This window comes from Silene latifolia, chromosome 8 (genome assembly GCF_048544455.1).
Source record: "Silene latifolia isolate original U9 population chromosome 8, ASM4854445v1, whole genome shotgun sequence".
In the NCBI taxonomy this organism is placed as follows: Eukaryota; Viridiplantae; Streptophyta; class Magnoliopsida; order Caryophyllales; family Caryophyllaceae; genus Silene; species Silene latifolia.
This window is the reverse complement of record NC_133533.1, coordinates 91,786,691-91,807,988: the sequence shown is the minus strand read 5'-3', so window position 1 is coordinate 91,807,988 and position 21,298 is coordinate 91,786,691. Positions and strand designations below refer to the sequence as shown.

At 38.9% G+C, this 21,298-nt stretch overlaps 4 protein-coding genes across 5 annotated transcripts; 3 read left to right on the top strand and 1 right to left on the bottom strand.

Moving 5' to 3' along the window:
- Nucleotides 1-3,589: 3,589 nt before the first annotated feature.
- On the bottom strand, nt 3,590-4,564 carry LOC141595525 (uncharacterized). Its single transcript, XM_074415489.1, has one exon. The coding sequence runs from the start codon at nt 4,562-4,564 to the stop codon at nt 3,590-3,592; it is 975 nt and encodes a 324-aa protein (XP_074271590.1).
- Nucleotides 4,565-11,764: 7,200 nt separating this feature from the next.
- LOC141597077 (F-box/LRR-repeat protein At2g42730-like) lies at nt 11,765-15,034 on the top strand. Of its 2 annotated transcripts, none has more exons than XM_074417414.1 (4): nt 11,765-11,842; nt 12,534-13,478; nt 13,831-13,980; nt 14,371-15,034. In XM_074417414.1, the coding sequence occupies exons 2-4, from the start codon at nt 13,110-13,112 to the stop codon at nt 14,398-14,400; spliced, it is 549 nt and encodes a 182-aa protein (XP_074273515.1). In that variant the 5' UTR covers nt 11,765-11,842; nt 12,534-13,109; the 3' UTR covers nt 14,401-15,034. The 2 variants fall into 2 exon arrangements, with proteins under 2 accessions (XP_074273515.1, XP_074273514.1); XM_074417413.1 differs by having other exon boundaries at nt 14,354-15,034.
- LOC141595523 (putative F-box/LRR-repeat protein At3g58880) lies at nt 12,553-13,086 on the top strand. Its single transcript, XM_074415488.1, has one exon. The coding sequence runs from the start codon at nt 12,553-12,555 to the stop codon at nt 13,084-13,086; it is 534 nt and encodes a 177-aa protein (XP_074271589.1).
- A 2,463-nt stretch (nt 15,035-17,497) lies between the features above and the next one.
- Nucleotides 17,498-20,615, top strand: LOC141597076 (putative F-box/LRR-repeat protein At3g58880). Its single transcript, XM_074417412.1, has 4 exons — nt 17,498-17,648; nt 18,396-19,350; nt 19,476-19,616; nt 19,750-20,615. The coding sequence occupies exons 2-4, from the start codon at nt 18,415-18,417 to the stop codon at nt 19,861-19,863; spliced, it is 1,191 nt and encodes a 396-aa protein (XP_074273513.1). The 5' UTR covers nt 17,498-17,648; nt 18,396-18,414; the 3' UTR covers nt 19,864-20,615.
- Nucleotides 20,616-21,298: the final 683 nt, after the last annotated feature.

Sequence of the window (21,298 nt, the reverse complement as noted above, 5' to 3'; positions counted from 1 at the left end):
GTTACCGGAGGATCGCAATCTCTCGCAGAAGATAAAGAGGATCTCGGTAAGGTACTTGGTGTTTGAAGGAGAATTATACAGGAGGTCCGTGATAAGGCCACTCTTGAAATGTGTCGGCCCAGCCGACGCGGAGCTAATACTGACAGAAATTCACGAAGGTATCTGTGGTCATCACATGGGGGCAAGAACACTAGCCCACAAAGCTCTCCGAGCCGGCTACTTCTGGCCCACCATGCTCAAGGATTCCAGAGCCAAAACCAAAAAGTGCAACAACTGTCAAATGCATGCTCCGATGATACATGCACCTTCCCGAGACCTACAGCCGGTACTTAATCCCCTTCCTTTTGCACAGTGGGGGATGGATCTACTAGGGCCATTTCCAACGGCATCCGGAGGAAGAAAGTTCTTGATCGTCGCCATTGACTACTTCACCAAATGGATTGAAGCTGTAGCGGTACCTGCAAAGACGACGGCGGCCGTAAGAACGGTAATCTGGGAAAATGTCATAACTCGTTTTGGGTTACCCCAAGTCATGGTATTTGACCACGGCCGAGAGTTTTGGAGTGACATGGTGATGAGCTGGTTGGAAGAGCTTGGTATCAAATTTGCATACTCCTCCGTCTGCCACCCACAGAGCAACGGACAGGCGGAGGCAGCCAATAAGACAATCCTCAACGGTTTGAAGAATAAAGTTGAAGACCTGAAGGGAAGATGGGCCGATGAACTACCCGGCGTCCTGTGGTCCCTTCGAACCACGGAGAAAGAAGCAACGGGGTACAGTCCATTCCACTTAGTCTACGGGTCTGAAGCAGTCCTGCCAATTGAAGCAACGGTGCCGACGTACAGAACGCGAACCTTTGACCCAGCTGAAAACGAGGAAGGCTTGAAAGCCTCCCTAGACCTGGTCGAAGAATGGCAGTATACCAAAATAGAATGAGAAGAGCCTACAACCGAAGAGTCCACAAAAGGGACTTAAAAGTAGGGGATCTAGTCCTAAGAAAGTCGGCCGCCACCAACAAAAGAAACATTCATGGTAAATTGACGGCCAACTGGGAGGGTCCCTACAAAGTGGTTGAAGAAATGAGGTCGGGTACATACCGGCTGACAGACATGGAGGGTGTGCCTTTGATGAGCCATTGGAACACTGACAACCTCAGGAAATACTTTGTGTAGCGGCGGAGGTGTCCAAAACCATTGTTGGCACCCCAACGCATGTCCATATCTAATAAAGAGCCATCCAAGTTTTCCATCAAAGTGTTTATACCCTTCATAGTCATATCGAGGTAGACGCCACGGCCCAAGCCGGGCAGTCACCCCAAGAAGTAGACGCCACGGCAGTCACTATGTATGGCTGTTGATACTCGCGAAAGCGACCAACACGCCTTAGGAACGTATAAAGTACAGTTGAGACGCAATTCTAGCCGCCTCGGCCAACCGAAGGCCTGGCAGAGGAAGCGATCAATATGTCTACAGATACGATCGATGTCGCGCCGTAACCTCTAGCCGCCTCGCCCAACCGAAGGCCTGGCAGGGGACACAACGGTCAATATGCTAACATGTTCACAGCGGCGGTTGGGAAGCGCAAATCGGACGCCTCGGCTTGACCGAGAGTGAAAGAGGAAGCGACCAACATGCCAACATGTTTAGAAAACGTTAAACACAGTTGAGATACGCATTCTAACTACCTCGGCCAGGCCGAAGGTAAAAACCAAAAAGAAGCGCTCAATTAATAACGTAGAAGACAAGTGAAGAATTGTGATCAAAGCCCCGGCAAAGCCGAGGGCCAATAAACAATTTTTATTGAAGAAGATTACAAGTAAAGAGATTACAGACGACGGCCGTCCCCATAGGGATAAGCCAAAACACAACTTACCAAAGTCTTACAAAAACAAGGAAAAGGAAAACAAAAGGGTTCAGACATATCATTTGAAGCGCCAAAAGATGGCAGGGAGGATAGGCTTAATAATTGGCCCCGAACAGTGAAGTTATCCGAGATGCCGGGGAACCGGTGACGACCGCCCGTCTCCCTATGATCGTTGTTGCGCACCACCGGCGGCATCAAGACATCATTCTTGGTGGGCGACCCAGAGTTGACTTGGCGCCTTCCGGCTTCACCGCTTTAGCCTCTCGACCTCCTCTTTGGCCTCCTTCACCTTTGCATCGTAGGCCGCCTTGGCCTCGCCTATCCGAGCGGCCTTCGCCGCCTCCGCCTTCTCCGCCGCCGCTTTCCGCAAAGATCGGCCATCTCATCCAGTGGTCAAATTCTTGCCACGGGAAGGAGCCTTCAGGAACGAGCTTCTTGATTGCTTCCCTGGCCGCGTCCTCGGCCTGGTCCCGAAATTGGGCGCACATGTTAGGGATGACCTCAGTTTGGAGTATCTCAATGTCTTTCTCCCTTTGGGCAAGGATAGCCTTTGTGCCCCTATGTGCCTCCGACTGAGCCAAATACAGACCCTTCCATTCTTCCTTCTTGGCAACAACGGCGTCGTAACCGCCCTTATACCTGTCCCGCTCCTCCAGCAACTTGGCGGTGGCGGCATCAGCAGCCTCAACTTTGGCCCTCTCGGCCAAGAGCAGCTTCTCAGCTTCCTCCTCACGCCTTCGTGCAGCAAGGAGGTCCAGCTTAGCCTTCCCGGCTTCCCCCTTTGCAGCGGAGAGATCAAGCTTAAGCTGTTCGATCAGTGGCCCAGCTTGAGCCATGACCTTTTCTTGCTCCAAAATATGGGAGCCGGCCAATTGAGTCCACTTCGCCAGCCTCTTGTATATTCTCGTGCCCTCCGCCACAAGCTCGGTGGGGGGAACCTTCTGAAGTGAGGAGTCAACGGTGACATTTCTATCACCCACCTTCTCAGGCCGCTTCTCCAATTGCCGCTCAGTGAGAACGGCGACTGCCGACGGCGGATCCAAAAAAAAGAACCTAAACACCTCATAATCTGGTAATATCTTCCTTATCTCTCTACAATACATACTTAGCCAAGTAACACGCAACTTATCTCTTTAAGTTCACTGACTTGAGCGTCGGAGTGAGTACGCTCGGCCAAAGCCGAGCCCTCAGTTTGTTCACTGTTTCAGGAGACGCCAAAGGGAGGATTCAACCAACGACATCAGTCTACAAGCCACGCGTGGTAACAAATATCTGCTTCGGAATCACACCCGGAACAATTACTTTGCTTCAACTATGATACATTAAGCAACTCAATTAGTAATCCTTTGTTCTGTAGATGCTGCTTCTTGTGTTTTTGCGGTAGTTAAGAGCATGCCATTATTTGAGAGCCGAGCATTTCATAGCTACTAATTGTGATTCTTAATGTTACCTGTTTCCATCCTTCTTTTCAATTTGGTATAGTATATGATGACAATTACGATAGTTTGAGCACTTTATCAATTGTGTTTGGAAGCGTGGATGGTATTTAAAAGTAATGGCATACAATAATATAGAAAGGCTACTTGAGCATTTGTTTAAAAGACATGTGGCATCATATTCATCTTATTTTTATGTCATTTGGCAGTGTGGTTTTACCTATACTATATTACTATTGGATGGATATTGGTTTAGTAAACTTTTTTTTTTTTGACAGAGGGGCTAAGATCATCGCATAGCTAAAGTCGCTAGACGATGAGCAGTCCGATTTAATATTCTTGGACAGTGACTTATGGAACAACAATGACAGGAAGCAAGTACATGAAAAATAGAACGTAAAAGTGTCTTGAGCTCTTGCTGCACCTCTGTGCATTCAGCTAGATGAAGAACAAGACGTACACATTCAGTTTGAGCGTCAATGTGCCAGAAGCCCTGATTAGTTGCATCCCTGAGAGCATGAAAAAAAGTCGTAGCTTCAGCTTGTAAAGCAGAGCCTGCCCAAAAACGAAATTGCCCAGTATGAAAGACGACTCCATGCGAATCCTGAAAAAGCCACCCAGCAGATGCCCTAAAATCCGTATGCCAAGAAGCATCACACCTAAGACGAATATTATTGGAACATAGACAATTGCTAATGATAAAGAAAGGCAGATGGTTCTTAATTGAGTCCATCACATTAGAACCCCCGAAATTAGAATTGGCAGGGGAGGAAAGACGACGCTTAGCAACTGAGGAATTGTTGATAGCATCCGTTGTTAGGAGCTTGATTTGTGAAGATAACCCCATAACTGAATCAGGATGAAAAAGCAAATCGTTCCGTAAGCACCATATTCTCCATAAAGTGTTTATGAAGAGAATGCAGGAATCTAAGGAATCATCCTTATGAAGAAAAGTGACCCAATTAAGTACCCATGATTTAATAGAAATATTGCTGCCATTAGAACCGCGAATGCCTAATGGGGAACCCGTCCAGATGTGTGATGTAATCAAGCAGTCACGAAATAGATGTTCTAAAGATTCCAAGTGATTATCAAAAGAGGCACAAAGTTTGCACTGATAACTCCATGGAAGATTTCTTTTACTAGCTTCAGTACCAATAGGAAGAGAGTTGGACAAAAGTTTCCAAAGGAAAGTTTTCCATTTGCCCTGAATAGGTAGAGTCCATAGTCGTTTTTTGCAAAACGCTATTGAAAAAGCAGCCATTCGATTGCAATCCGTATTTGTAGCCTTGGTAGCCCAAAGATGAGAGAAGGCCATCACATATCCACTTTTAACCGAATACTGGCCGTTTTTATTTAAGGTCCAATAAAGACTATCATCAAAGTCTTCAGCAGCAAGAGGAAGTGCAAGAATGTAAGGGGCCATAATATTGCCACAAATAGAAAAACGGCATCAACATCCCAATCACCAGTAGCAGTTTGCAATTGACACACATTAAGGGATGGCTTCTCATTGATTTCATGATCAGAAAGGCCAAGAAGTTGACCCAAAGATAATCCATAAATCCATTTATCCTTCCAAACATCAATAAGGGATGGAAAACCAACTTGCCAAGCCAAATTTTCTCGTAACAATTGAATACCCCAGCGAATTCCACGTTCTCCCCAAGATCGAGTCCCTGTTGTAGCAAATGATGACCTGAAAATAATGTCAGGGCTTAGTTTAAATTTTGGTCCAAGAACTTTGCTAATGAGGCTAGTAGGATTGACCAAGATTTTCCATCCAATTTCAGCTAAAAGACTTTGATTAAGACATCCAATATTACGAATGCTAAGACCACCACCACACTACTACAGATACAGGCTATAACAACGGCTAAAAACCGTTGTTATATAAAAAAGCGGACGTTGTTAAAGCGTCCGTTGTAAAAGGTTTTAACAACGATTGGTTTTCTTAAGGAACCCGTTGTTAAAACTATTAACAACGATTTTAAGTATAAAAACCCGTTGTGGAAAGTGTGACTCAATTTTGGTGGGAAAGTTATAACAACGGTTGTAATATACAAAACCGTTGTTATAACTAAAGACAACGGTTTTTTAATAAATAACCGTTGTTGTTTGTTCTTAAAAAATAAAAAATAAAAATAAAATTAAATATTACTAGATGCATGCATAATTACGGCCCGTTATAATTCCGATGCATGCATTATTACTGCCATCACTGTGCATATGAACGGACAATATGGAATGATAAGGGTTAGTAATAAGATTTGAAGCAGCATTGAGAGATATGATGATGATTATGGCACAACTTCCTAAAATATATATTAATTAAAAAACAACCCAACCCACATATTGCTTAGTATAAATAGAAGCATTATCTCAACTAACATTCCATTATCTCACTATATACATCTCCAAACCCTAACTGCTAAAACAAACTCCAAATAAATTAACCCTACTTAATCTTTCAAAACAAACTCCAAACTCCAACAAAATGATGAATGATATCATCCTTAAGACTCTTACTATAATCGAGAACAACAACAGTTTCATCCGCCGGTTGCTCCACATTGAGGAAAGTTTCAGGAGCTACCTTGCGGATGCTCGATCCATTCTGAAGGACGCCAAAGAAGATGGCTTGACGGAGCGAAGCGATTGCGGCTATATGACGATATAGCAAGCTGGCGAACGGAACCTCAAATAGCCAAGGAGGAGAGGACGGATATCATAGAGGAGAATAAGACCCTTTATGAAAATATAAGAATTGCATTTTTATTAATGTAATTTTTTTTTTAATTTATGTATTTATTATATATATATATATATATATATATATATATATTAATTATGTTTATCATGCATTCCTCTCTATCATCTTGCTTCTTCTTTGTTTTAGTTTATTTAATTTGTTTTACTAGCTAATTAAGCGAATAATACTTAAAAAAATAACATTAATGGTCGATAAAAACTAACACATACACATGCAAATGAAATAATTAGAAAAAGAAAATAATGACGATGAAAGACGATGAAACCAACATGGACGGCGAGATTTACCTGATAATTAGACGATGAAATCAACAGTGACGGCGAGAAGATAAAGAGACGATGAGAAAGAGAGAAAGAGACGATGAGAAAGTGTGTGTTTTGTGTTTTGTGTTTGTGTTTGTGTTTGTCTGCTGGGTTTGTGTTTGTGTATTAAGGTTTGTGTTTTGTGGCTATAGCAGACTTGTGTTTGTGTGGTTTATAGTGTGGAAGGTATTGACAACGGTTATTAAAGAACAACCGTTGTCAAATAGTTTTAACAACGGTTGTAAACCAACAACTGTTGTCAAATAAGTTTTAACAACGGGTTCCAAAAGTAACCGTTGTGATTACTTTTCACTAACTTTGCGCCAATTTTGCGCCAAATTATTAACAACGGTTGTGCATGTGTAACCCGTTGTTAAAACTTATAACAACGGTTTTTATAACCATACCCGTTGTAATTCGTTTTAGTAAAATTCGCGCCATACATTCTACAACGTCTATTGTGATTTTCGTGAATAATCGTTGTTAAAGGGGCGTTGTAGTTGCCTGGATTTGTAGTAGTGCCAGATTTCGAAGCACTAATAAAAAGATTACTACACCAGTGAAGACTTCTCCTCATAATAGTTCCACCCCACCAAAACTGTGAGATAAGAGAATTAATCTTCGAACTCACACTTACCGGCATTTTAAATACCGATAGAGAGAAAAGAAAAAGCGAAAAGAGAACTGAATTAATGAGAGTCAGTCGTCCAACCGATGATAAGTAATTATTATTCCAGCTTTGAATTCTTGATCGAACCTTATCAATAACCATAGCAAAAATCTCCTTCTTTGAGGACCCAAAATCTGTAGGTAACCCCAAATACTTACCCATGCCTTTATTTCCAGGTGCCTTTAAGATTTTTAGACAATCCCGATAATTTCTAAGAGTGCAATTAGGACTCGTAGTTATAGTAGTCTTAGCCTCATTTATGCGTTGACCAGACGCATCCCCATATTGATTTAAGAGAACCATTAGGGCTCCACAATCCGAGGCCCTAGCATCCATAAAGAAAATTGAATCGTCAACAAAAAGCAAATGCGAAATAGGGGGAGCCTCACGCGAAATTCGGATACCCTTTATCAGTTTTTTGTCTTGTGCATCACATAGTAATTGAGATAAAACTTCCGTACACAAAGCAAAGAGATACGAAGAAAGAGGATCCCCCTGACGAATACCAGCCTTTGGTCTAAAACTCTTTCCTGAGGAGCCATTGATCAAAACTTCATAAGAGACCGTAGTGACACAATTCATGATAAGATCAACAAATTTAGACGGAAACTTCATGGAAAGAAGAGTGCATTTAATAAAATTCCAATCCAAACGATCATAGGCCTTGCTCATATCCACTTTAACAGCAATAAGACCTCTCTTTCCAAAACGCTTATTAGAGATATGATGCAAGATTTCATGTGACAGTAAAATGTTATCAGCAATATGTCGACCAGGGACAAACCCATTTTTATAATCCCCCACGAGAAGAGACATCACCCTTTTTAATCTGTTAGAAATACACTTTGTAACGATTTTTATTATAACGTTAGAAAGACTGATTGGTCTAAAATTATCAACTGTCTCCGTACTAGTAACCTTTGGGATGAGGGCAATAGCAGTACGATTGAATTCAGTTGAAATGTTTCCAGTATTAAGCATAAAAAGGACAGCATCCTCAACTTCAGTTTTGATATGAAACCAAAATTTCTGATAAACGAGAGCAGGAATTCCATCCGGTCCTGGTGATTTAGTTGATCCAAGTTGAAAAACGGTTGTTCTAACTTCCTTACGTGTGAAACTAGAAGAGAAAAAATCTTGCTGGTCATTAGTTAGGAAGGAATTTATATTCCCAAATAAATGGTGATGAGTCACTTGGTACTGTTGAAATGTACCACGAGAAGTACTAACTCCATAAATTTATTTGAAGTGATCGTCAAAATACCAGCTAATTCTTGCTTATCGAAAGTCCAAGAGCTATCAGCCCTCTTCAAACCAATAATTAAATTACGATCATGCCTATTCTTAACTGAATTAAAAAAGAAATGAGTACCAGCATTCCCGTCTTTGATCCAATGTATTTTTGCTCGTTGTCTCCAATAGAGGGTGGTAGCCTTATTAAATTCAATATAGCTATCATGCCATTTTTGATACACAAAATCTCATTTGTGACGGCACGTATCCGTCATTTTGGAGTGACGGATACCATTTTCTCTCACAGATGACCCAAATAGAGGAGAGAGGGAAGCACATGGAGGTGCCCCACCTTGTCCCCCCTATTCGTTTTGTGAGTGGCATTACCTGTCACTTGCTCCGACCCGTCTTCAGCAAGACTAATTGTTTTTGATATCCTTCTTCACTGTGACCACTAAATTTTTTTTCCAGTTCAGCTTCTAATCTTTCATCAAACTCAGACCATTTTTCGTTCCATGATTTTCGCTTAGCAAGAGTCCAGTTCTTGAAAACATAGCGAGTTCTTCGTAATTTTCATGAAAGTTTTGTCACCATAGATCCTCTATCATGAAGAAACCACTCTTGCTTCAATAGTCGAAGAGAATCCTCATATTCAAAAGCCCAGGCTTCCATTCTAAACGATTTGCGTTTATGAGGTTCAAAAAAACCAGTATCAAAGATGATTGGCGCATGATCAGAGCATTGAATAGGGAAATGTTTAATGCCAGAATAAGGAAACACTGAATACCATAGAGGAGACGCTAACCCTTTATCAATACGTTCATAAATTCTTTTATTACCCTTTCTATTATTACACCATGTGAACTTCGGCCCTTTATAAGCAATATCAGAAAGGGAATTTCGAACTTTCCATTCCGAAAAGAATTATGCTCCGTCAATGGAACCCTTGTTACCTCCCAATTTGTCAAAGGCACTTAAACTGCAAAAACGCTCCATTTCTACCATTATTTAAGGAGCACCATTAATAGGTGATCACCCAAATTCATTTCCATGTTAAAAGCTTAGCGTAATTTGATTTGAATCTGTAGAGGCTATTAATTAATTGTTATGGATTGAATTTTACCTTGGTAGATTATCGATTAATTGATTGGGTTGAAGTGATAAAACAATAATAAATAAAATGTCTAGGGAGGTCAGGTCACACATGCAAATTATGTAAATGCTCAAATTAAACATAGGAGTTGATAAATCGTTAATTGTTTAGGCTTAGAGACACCCACCTTACGATGTTAGTGTCAACCATAGACCGAGTCCTAGAGAAACTCCCGTCCATGACTAGGTCGTCCTACTACACATGCTTATTCTAATTCAATTCCGTGCCTCTCGACTTTTAGAACGAATGAACAAACTTAATCAATGAATAAGGCTTTTAAACAAAGATTAAACGTGACGATGCAAACATGTGATAGAAACAATTAGACAATATTATATCAACCTAATTTAACATTTTACAAATAATTTTTATGCATGGCTCCCTTCATTCCCTAGACAAAAGAAACTAATCTAACATGGTGGAAATGTAAATTAAACTAATGATAAATGAAATGGCAAACATAATGAAAATATGAATAAGAAATTACCTTGCAATTGGAAATGGAAATGGAAATGGAAATGGAAGAACAATACTTGTAATATAAATAATTTGTAAATGTAAATTGTTTTATAACTTGTAATGTAAATAGAAAATGTAAACAACATAAAGTAAATCTAAACTAAACTAAACTAAGAGCTAACCTAAACTAACTGCTAAATTTAGAGAGAATTTCTATGTAAAAGTGTGTAGAAAGATGGTGTCTAAGTGTTGAAGTCTACACCCTTTATATAGGAAATGAGGGGTGAAACTTAGAGCAAATACAAGGGGTCAACCCCAAATATTTTCTCTTAATTGCTTGAGTAATTGCCTAGAGAATCCCATGTGAGCCATTAATCCCATCTTTAAGCCTTTGGTTAATCTCACAATTTAGCATCCCATAAGAATCCAAAGTTGAGCATACCATGTTGAGTTTGTGTGGACTTCTTAATTTGGGCTTCACTTGTGATTTCATTTGTGCATCAACCCACTTCACAATTCTTCATACTTGGACTTGACATTTTCATAATATCCTACCATGGTCCATCTTGCTTCCACAATTAGCCTTGATTCTAGTTACTTGCAAATTTGTTAGAAATAAGCTCCTAAAAGCTCAAGTTCCTACAAAATGTGACAAACCAGGCAAAGACAACTAGAATACAATATTAGCTCATAAAATTACTAAGGTTAGTGCAATAATCAAATATATTAGAGCTAAAATAAGGAGATAAAGTCTATATAAAATGGACTTATCACTGGTGAAAGATGATATAGACTTGGTTAATTATGTAATCATGGTATATATTATTCAGTATTCATGGCAAGGTCTTACCGATTTCCTGTAAACTTGGCATACAGTCATAGAGTGATAGCTGGCCAGCTATCTTATAATAGTAGGCATTTCAAACTTTTGGTGTAAATCGTGGTGTTTTTATGACAACCGTGTATGAAGATGAAACTAATAATATACTCATAAGGTCATAACTTTGTTTTAAAACTCGTTAGCACCAAAATCGTCCACGTGACTGACACCCTTTATTAAAAAAAAACATTCTATTTGACACAATTACCAAATTCTTATTTGCGATACAATTAGACCCAGTAAAGCTGACCCGTCCTGAGATCCAAAATTGCTTGACCCGAAACTCGAATTGACCCGACCCGACCCGAACCTTGATTGACCCAATGTTGACCCGACCCATAATTGCTCCGATTCAAAATGACTTAATGTGACCAAAAGTCCAAAATGACCCAAAACGATAAGTACTAAGTCATATTAATGTTATATGCATTAAAATAAAGTTTCATTGGTTACAAACTTACGATCAATCTTAATAAATAGTAGTTAAATTTACAAAATAGTATTCCTTCACATCCAAAACAAAGGTAACCGTTGCTTTATCACACTTGTCGAGACACGTTTTTCAACTTGCATATTGTTAGTTAAAACATTATTAAAAATTGATATTTTTATAGCATCCATGACGATAAATCAAACAAGAAATCACATGACTATATTTTATCTTATAGATTAAGAATAATATCAAAGATTTCTTTTGACCATGAATAGTGTCAAAAAGCAAGTGTTACCTTTGATTTAGATGAGACAGAGTATTTCGTAATTAAAATAGTACTAACTAAAATGTTTTAGCCATTAACCCGAAAACGACACGTTTAAAAATGACTCATACCCGAAATTGACCCGACCCGAAATGACCTGACAATAAGTTACTCGAAATTGACCCGAAATCCGAATGACCCGACCTAACTCAACCCGACCAAATTTATGACAGGCCCGAATAACCCGACCCATAACCTATCCGATTGACCATTTGCCACCTGCCTCTAGATACAATTATACCAAGTTCCTTGATCAAAATTCACAAGCTGGCATTACAAGTTCCATCTTCCGACTGAAGTGTTCCACAACCAAGGTAATTTCAATTTTATCTCATTTTTTAAAATTTTTGTAAATTTAATTCTGTGTTACTCAACAACTGGGCATAATATGTGATTGTGAAATTGATGGTTTGGGTAGTTTAGCATTTGATTGTGTATTAATAATTTCAATTGTTTGACACTTTAATTGCTTAATTACTGTGCTTGCATGAGATTATTGTTGTGATTAATAGTTTCAATTGCTTGAGACTTGATTCGCTTAATTGATATTTTGGGTAGTTCAATTGCTTGTGACATTATTCTTGTGATTTGAGTTTATGAATTACCCCCTTTGTCCCGGTCATTTGTTTATCTTTGATTAAACTATTCCTTCCAAAGAATATATATAAAAAAAAAAGTAAACAAATGATTGGGACGGAGCCACGGAGTGAGTATTTGGCATGCTACTTGAACCCTAAATTAATTTCAGTGATTAGGTATTTTGTTACTCCTAATTACTCCCTCTGTCTCGATCATTTGCTTTTTGGCAAGTAAGTTCAGGAAGGATTTGAGATCCTTTGTCCGCTTTTTGTGTTCTAGTAGACGAGATTCATTAGTATAATAATTGCTTCTTGTTGAGACTTGGTGATAACTGATGAGTATCAAACTCTTTTCTCGTAAATCTTTATAAATCATTGTATATTACGAGCTTGGATATATGTTAATTCAGCCTTCATTACATCTCAGGTAGATTTTTGTAAAGGCCATGGGACCGCCAATGAGACATAGTAAACATGTAGAAAGCCCGAAAAGGGAGAATTGTTTGGATAAGATCAGCAATTTACCTGATGAACTGCTTGGTCACATTCTCTTGTTTTTGCCGACAAGGTTTGCTGTTAGCACAAGTATTCTATCAACGAGATGGCGGTACCTTTTTACTTTGACGACTTGTCTTTCTTTTGAAGATTGTGGTATAGAAGAAGAATATAACAGAACAGATTTTACCGAAGTAGCTCCAAGGTTTAAGGAGTTCGTTGATAAATTTCTAGAATTGCACCAGGTCTCACCTATCAAGAAATTTAGTTTACTTTGTCGAAGCACCTATAAAAATTCAAATTTGAATCAATGGGTTAGTCATGCGTTAAAAAAGGGTGTTCAAGAACTTCATTACGAGCTTGCTAATCTGATCGATTGTATGCCTGATGGCTTCTTCAAGTGTGAAACACTAGTGAATTTGAAAATGATAGGTCGGGGGTACAATAAAATTGAAATTCCTCTATCAACCCGCTGCCGAAACTGAAGATTCTTCATCTCGGTAGCATCATGTTCAATGATTTAAATTTTATGGAAAGATTGTTATCTAGGTGTGAATGTCTTCAGAAGCTTACTCTCGAATATTGTCGGTGTTACACTGACGGTGGTCTTGCTACTCATCGCACTGGAATACTCAAAGTGCTAACAATAAGAAATTGCTCTTTTGAGCGGGGTACATTTGAGATTGACGCCCCTAATTTGGCATATTTGAAGTACAGTTCAAATATTGGCGTGAAAATGGTTCCATCGTGGAAAAACTTGCGCAGTGCTTATGATGATTTTGATACTAATGAAGGTTCACCCAAATATGACCATGAGCTTCTAAATGCGGCTGCATGTAAAGCCACTAAATTACGCTTTAAAAATCATGCAATAAAGGTATCTATATTCTTATTCACTTATATTCCGTATATATTACGACATGTGCCTCGAGGGATCCAGTAAGGGGTGGGTAGGAGGGTTGCCAACACTTAGAGAGGATATGTACGGATGATACAGAAATTGCATCCAGAATTACATACAGTGAGTCAGTGACTGTTACTTCATCCTTGAAAGAAGTTCAACCACTTTAATGACCCATTTTATTTTAGTTTATCATAATTCGGCCCAAATTTGCGGAAGCCCTCGAGTTACTGTGGTATTGTTGTGAAGCCAAAGGATAACGAGTCTTTAATTTTAGTGGAATTATATTGTCATTGTTTATATTATTTGAATATTGTTCATTGTACAGCTTTTTTTTCAACTTGATGAAGACAAGCATATGTCTGATTTTGCTAGCTTGTCAAGTGTACAAGTTAATAAGTGTCCCTATAATGCGTGGGAATATGTGACAAGCTTGATGGACAAATCTCCTCAACTTGAAACTGTCGTCTTTGAATCGGTTAGCAATCCTTACTCCTTTGTACTTCCTCCATTCAACTCCAAACTACCATATTGGTTTTTGCATACTATTCACAAATGAATCTTCAATTGCAATTTTCTCTCAATATATAAGTGAAAATATATTCTTGTGGGATCTTATTTGATTCGTCTTTACGAGTACATTAAAAATATGTAACTTTTATAATTTTTGCATATACGTAGCTAATGATATTTACCGCGCAAAACATGCGTTGGCAAACATGAAAAGTGTACTATAGTAGTTTGGAGTTGAATGGAGGAAGTATCAACTAATATTAGCTTTGCTTTTTCATAACCAACCCAAGTTCTTGTGGGAGATCACATCATCAACTAGCATATGTCATTGTTTCCAGTGCTTTCTTGGCTGCAGTTATTGTGCATATTACGAGGATCCGGATGACTGCCACTGTAACTCTCAGTCACCAAATATACCTCTTGTCCCTTTTTCATGTCATGTCCAAGTAATTGAAGTGCACAATTTTTGTGGGCTTGATCCGGATTCATTGTCATTTATGAAACATCTTCTTACAAATGCGAGTCGCTTAAAGAGGTTCTTCGTCCATACGGATGGCGGTTATGGTCATGATTTGGCGAGGGATCTGGAGCTGGGTAAGTACTTGTTGATGCTTCCAAGGGCTTCAAAAGACTGCCATGTAGAATTTAAATTTCGTACCGGGAACACCAGCTTAATTTCTGTTCCAGATCGAGGATAGAATTTGACCTTCCGTACCGACAAATTTGGATGAGAGTTACCATGTATGATCCGGGGAGTTAATTCTAAGGTAGATATTAAGTTCGCGTCCGGATCATTAGTTGGACGAATTTTACGTTCTGGTATCTTAATGTTGAGTCGGTTTGAATCAATTCATTGGAATAAAAGCTCAGGTTGTATCTTATCGTATAGTTCAGGTTTTGGATCACATTTAGGTGTTCTCGTTCTTATATGAGTCGCATCGGGTCAAGTTAGTTTAATCAAGTCTACCAATGACTTGTAAACTTTGATTGATATAAACGACGATTTTGAATCGGTTCCACATTCTGGATTGCGCAAACTACTATTACGCACTCCACAGATCATTAGTCTCATGATTGCTCCTAGCTAGTCATATGATCCTACGATCCGGATCGCGCAAATTATTATGACGCTCTCCATAGAACATTAGTCTCACTTAGACCGGTCAAAACCCGACCCGATTTGAAAACCCGACCCGCCTGACCCGTTTTCCTTAGGGTTACAAACCCAGTTTTTTTGACCCGTTTGACCCGAACCCGAAATGACCCGTTATTTTAGAGTCGAGACACGACCCGAACGGGTCGACCCGTTGGGTCAAGGGAAAATCATGAATTTTATTAAAAATATTAATATTTATATATTATATTTGAAAATATAGTTAAAAAATTATTTTTTTATTACTTAAAATTAAAAATTCAATTAAAAAGTCAATTTTATATACGGAAATTTTCCATGCTACCCTCGAACTTTGGCAGATTACACATGGTACCCCTTCTTTTAACTTTCTACATATGGTACCCCTGTGTTTACGTTTTTCTTTCCCAGAATACCCTTAAGGGCCTTAACAAACTTTTCGTTATAACACCGTTAGTTTACAAACACTTTACCATCCTTAATCTTCATCTTCTTGTTTTACCATCTTCAAGAAATCAAGCCTAATCTAACCCATCCCCTTTGCCACCACCACCACGTGCGACCCCCACAACCACCACAGCCAACGACACAATCCAATCCCACCACCACCACCACTGATGACGCCACTATGCTGCCCTCTCACTGGCGACATCTCTCTCTCTTCTTCCTCTTGCCTCTTACCTTTCTCACTTCAATATTAGTAGCTTCAATTCTAATTCGGTAAACAAACAAGTAATAGCTAAGCTTTCCCAATGAAGTACAACTATGGTGAACATTCTAAAACGAAATCAGACATAATCAAGTAAGAACAAAATCTAGTGCATACAATAAACAAGTAAGGGCACAAGAAAAATCGACAAGGAATGGCAAGAAAAGAACACCATATTCCTGAGAATAAAACGACCCGAGTTGGGGGCCGTTAAAACTCACACTTTTAACCACCTTCTTCTAAATTCAAGATCAACCCAAATGAGTAAACACTAATCTGATCAAAACCCAAATTCCAAAATCACAAATTCAGGTCTTTATTGATCTCTTTCTCCTACATCGATCCTGATCAAGGTGTTCTTGAATTTGAGTAGAGATTAGAATCAGATTGAAACGAATAGCAGCTTTACGACGACGGATAACACGGCGTTAAATGTATGGTACTCCGATTACTGAACCGTCGACATGGTAGACGACGTCTTTGACAAGAAGTCTAGGCCTATGCATCGCCGTGGTACAGTGGTTTTTTCGCTGGTTATTGCGGTGGTGGTGGTGGTGGATGAGCAAGAAGAAGTGGTTGTAGTTGAAGAAGATGATGACCAAGATGAAGGAGGACGGGATGAATTGGGGGAAATTAGGATTTTCATTGGAATCCCGCCCCAACCCCTAACCCAACCATCTCGGATGGTGGCGTCATTAGTGGTGGTGGTGGGACTGGATGGTGCCGTTGCCCGTGGAGGTCGCGCGTGGTGGTGGTGGTAGAGGGGATGAGTGACATTAGCCTTGAAGATGTAAAACAAAGAAGATGAAGGATAAGGGATGGTAAAGTGTTTAGAAGATGTAAAACTAACGACGTTATAACGGAAAGTCTGTAAGGGTATTCTGTGAAAGAAAAAGTTAAACACAGGGGTACCATATGTAGAAACTTAAAACGAGGGGTACCATGTGTAATCTGCCAAATTTCTAGGGTACCATGAGAAAAAACCGTTTTATATAACTTTTATAATATTTAATAATAAAATAATTATTAAAAAAACTTTATTTTAATAATTATATCAATATAATTATTATTGTATATGATGAATATGATTAAAATAATAATTTTAAATATATTTTACTTTTAAAAAAAATATTTTTTAAATTAAAAAAATCGTTTAAAAAAGACGTTAAAAATTATTTCTTGACCCGTATTCTGGCCCTAACCCGACCCGAGACCCGACCCGCCCGACCCGTTTGACAGGTCTAGTCTCACTATTGCTCCTATCTAATAAGTTAAACTAATACTCCCTCTCATCCACTCCAAAGGTAACATGGACCCATTTTTTGTGAGGAAAAATGGATCCATGTTATTTTTGGAGTGGATGAGAGGAAGTACTAACTACTAATCCGGATCGCCATTTCAATTTTCAACTATTGTAAGATTGCTCCTGGCTAGTGGCTACTAGGCTGTGCCAAGTACTAACCCCACAAATATGAGTCTCGCCCAACAAATCGTCCTTACCACCCTGAGAAATCCACAATAAAAATTCGAATCACAATCCATATCGATGGATGGATACAAGTAGAACACAAATTTTTATTTGTGACGGTCATATGCGAACAAAAAAAAATTGTATACTTTCCTCCCACAAATTCAAGAACCATCACAAAACATTTAAAAAAAAAAAAAAAAAATCACAAAACATTAAAACCCTTCCAGGTTCCAGCACCCAAAATGTCGTCAATTTGACAGAAACATTCTTTGACAAAACCCTTCCACTTTTATTAATTCAAAGCTAACAAAATCTACCAAGGTAATTTCAATTTTATCTCAATTAGTTTGTCTATTAATTCAATTCTGATACTATGTGATTGTGAAATTGATGATCTGGGTTTGTTCATCATTTGATTTTGGATTAATAATTTCCATTGTTTGACACTTTATTTGCTTAATTACTGTTATTGCATGAAATTAATCTTGTGATTTTAGTAAATTTGGTTAGGGTTTACTACTTGAAGCCTTCTTAAATTTCAGTGATGGTTTATTTTGTTAATTCATATGGGAAATGCTGAAATTTGTGTATTCTGTTTGAATGTTTGATTTTGAGTTTGGCAAGTTGAAAGGGGAAAGAGGTTGAGATTGATCCTTTGTCTCATTTTGTGCCCCATCTCGTGTTTCACTCGCCTTTTCCTTTCGGATATATGAACTAGTGATAAACTATACTCCGTCCGTCTTATTCACTTGTTTACTTTTGATTAAATACCCCCTCACAAAGAATATAAAAGGTAAACAAATGATTGAGACGGAGGGATTATTGTCTAGGTGGTGTGTCGAGACGGGAAGGGGGTCAAACACATAATCTCGTCTTAGCGGGAAAGGGGTGTTTGTTGCGGGGAATGAGTATCAAACCCTTCTTTTCATAATTCTGAAATGGACAGGAAAGCATCGGCCACCCTGCTATCTCGTGATTATTAATTAGAATTCAATGTACAATTGTACATTACTACGTTGCGAGCATGGTTGTGAGTTATGACTTACTTCAGCCGGTATTGCATTTCAGGAAGAGTAGTGTAAGGACCATGAGACGATCTAAGAAACTTTGTGAACGTCAAGATGGGAATTGTTTGGATAGGATTAGCAGTTTGCCTGATGATGTACTTGGTCACATGCTTTCGTTTCTACCAACAAGGCATGCCGTGAGAACTAGTATACTATCAGCAAGATGGCGGCGCCTTTTCACTTTGACAGCTTGTCTTTCTTTTAATGATGAAATATTTTTTGGTTTTAATCAAGAAAAAGAGACAATAGATGCATCTCGAAGGTTTAAGGAGTTTGTTGATAAAGTTCTAGGATTGCACCACATCTCGCCCATCATGAAATTTAGTCTACTCTGTGAAGGCATCTACGATAATTCAGATTTGAACCGATGGATTAGTAATGTGTTACAAAAGGGTGTTCAAGAGCTTCATTACCAGCCTCCTGTTCTGACAGATTATTGTTGTGTGCCTGATGGCTTTTTCGTGTGTGGAACATTAGTGAGATTACATTTGGATAGAATGAGTTTTGGGCACGATAAAATTGAAATTCCTCTATCAGCGTGGTTGCCAAAACTGAAGATCCTTCATCTAGATAGAATCTCATTCTTTGATTTTAACTCCATGGAAAGATTGTTTTCTAGCTGTGAATTGCTTGAAGAATCGACTCTCAGAGACTCCTATTGTGACATAAGCGGTCACGCTTATAAATGCATAGGAATACTCAAAGTGTTAAGAATAGAGCATTGCACTTTTCGTTCGGGTACATTTGAGATTGATGCTCCTAATCTGGCATATTTAACTTACAGTACAAATATTGGTCTGAAAATTGTTCCGTCGTGGAAAAATTCGTCCTTTTTCAAGGAGGCAGAGCTAAATTTCAGGCGCTGTAATGAAGATTCGATCAAGTATGATCTGGAACTGCTAAAAGCCGTGGCCTGTAAAGCCACGAAGTTGTATTTTGAAACGAACTTAATAAAGGTATATTAGTATATATCTATATGTGCACATATGATTAGTATTTCCAACGTATTTCCTACATGTTTCTGCATTATTCAGTGTTGGTGTGGTGAGATAATTGTACTAAACTATTGTTGACTGTACAGCTTTTTCTTAGACTTGATGACGACGAGCAAGTGCCTGAGTTTCATTGCCTGTCAAGTTTACACCTTGGTGCTTGCTCGTGGAAATATGTGATAAGCTTGCTTGACAAGTCTCCTCAACTTAAAACTGTCGACTTTGAATCGGTTAGCAGCAACTAATATTAACTTTGTTAATGCATAACTAACACAAGCTCTTGCGTGAGGCCACATTACACAGGAGTTTGTATCAAACAGTTATTTTTTCTGTTTTTCTCACTTGACGTATTTGTTTTTTCAGGACGTTCTTTGCTGCTATAATTCAGAGTGTGACTGTCTGGATCACTGCGACTGTAACTCACTGTCACGTATAGATATACCTCTGCTCCCTTTTTCATGTCATGTCGATGTTTAAGTTCATGAGTTTTGTGGGCATAGAGGTCCGATGTTACTTATGGGGCATCTTCTTAGAAACGCGAGTGTCCTGAGGAGTTTGATTGTCTATCCAGTCTACGGTCTTGGTTCGGAGGAGGAACTGAAAATCTGTAAGGCGCTGTTGAAGCTTCCAAGGGCTTCAACAGATTGTCGTGTAGAAATGATCTAGGTAGTAGGTATGCAAGAACTTCTCTTTAATTTCAATTCCGTGTCGAATTTTATGCAAGGGCAGAAGATGGGCAGTTGATTATCGCCTTGCTTTCAACATTAAACTTGAAGGATACTGTAGTTGTCATATGGTTAGTATGAAGGTTGATGGAGCTTGGACTAGCAATAAAATGGTAGCGTTTGGATGAATTGTTCTTTTCCCTCCCTGGAGGGACTAGCGATAATATGGTTAGTGGTCAGCCCTTTTTGGCTGAGGATCCTCTACAAGCGGAAGCTCTTGGAGTCCGGAATGTTCTCTATTGGCAACCAAAGAGAACTCTGTTAGCTTGCTCTCACGGAATTTACGACTTGCATTCCCCAGATCCTTCAATGTCTTAATTAGCTTAGATTTGGAGCAAGTGTAATCCATAGAGACGGAAAATTCTTATGAAGGTAATAATGAAACTGGACACAGGTTGGAATTCTAATCTTATGGTCTCTAAACGCGATCTTGTACACTGACATTACGAGAAAAATCTAATTAGTTGAACTCGTAGTAATTGGTTACTGATGAAACATTTGTGCGAAGTTGTCTCTGTTTAGTGTTTCCCTTAACCCATAACAGCAACGGAGGAACTCTGGTAGCGGATCACTGGGATACAAGTGTTCAGCACGATCCATACCGGTCAAGTTATGATAATCCAGTGCAGTGTCCTTAACTTTGCATTGTATCCTAACGTAAATTTTAAGTTCAAGTCCGGAAGCGGTTCATTGGGATAAAAGTTCAAGTTGTAGATCATATTTAGTGTGTTCCCGTTCCTATATGAGTCGCACCAAGTCGAGTTAGTTAAATCAACTACCAATGACTTGTGAACGTTTTTTTTGTTTGTTTAGATAATAAAACTAGATTGATCCTCTAAGGTAGGATCAGCCTATCTCATCCTTTCGAATGATAGAGGTAGGTTGAAGACTTGAAGCCACCGGCTTTCAAACCACCTCGAAAGAGTTGGACATGAATGTCCAATAGAAGCAATAAAGTCGGCAACTTTGTTGAGTTCACGAAAACAATGTTTAATTATCATTTTATCAAATAAATGAAGATCTAATTTTACATCATTGATAATACTAGAAATTTCCCGAGGAATTTGCCAAGTACTACGGATTGAGTTGTTAACACATAAATTATCATCTTCTATAATTAACTTCGAGATTCCTAAGTATTTAGGTGCTAAAATGCTTTTTTTTTGTTTTTTTTTTAATTTACAAAA

Excerpts from the sequence above, each read along its gene's own strand:
- LOC141597077 (XM_074417413.1), top strand. The coding sequence starts at position 13,110 with ATGTTCAATGATTTAAATTTTATGGAAAGATTGTTATCTAGGTGTGAA. Across the intron at positions 13,479-13,830 it reads TTAAAAATCATGCAATAAAG|CTTTTTTTTCAACTTGATGA; the intron begins GTATCTATATTC and ends TTCATTGTACAG. Across the intron at positions 13,981-14,353 it reads AAACTGTCGTCTTTGAATCG|TGCTTTCTTGGCTGCAGTTA; the intron begins GTTAGCAATCCT and ends CATTGTTTCCAG.
- LOC141595525 (XM_074415489.1), bottom strand. The coding sequence starts at position 4,564 with ATGGCTGCTTTTTCAATAGCGTTTTGCAAAAAACGACTATGGACTCTA.
- LOC141597076 (XM_074417412.1), top strand. The coding sequence starts at position 18,415 with ATGAGACGATCTAAGAAACTTTGTGAACGTCAAGATGGGAATTGTTTG. Across the intron at positions 19,351-19,475 it reads TTGAAACGAACTTAATAAAG|CTTTTTCTTAGACTTGATGA; the intron begins GTATATTAGTAT and ends TTGACTGTACAG. Across the intron at positions 19,617-19,749 it reads AAACTGTCGACTTTGAATCG|GACGTTCTTTGCTGCTATAA; the intron begins GTTAGCAGCAAC and ends TTGTTTTTTCAG.
- LOC141595523 (XM_074415488.1), top strand. The coding sequence starts at position 12,553 with ATGGGACCGCCAATGAGACATAGTAAACATGTAGAAAGCCCGAAAAGG.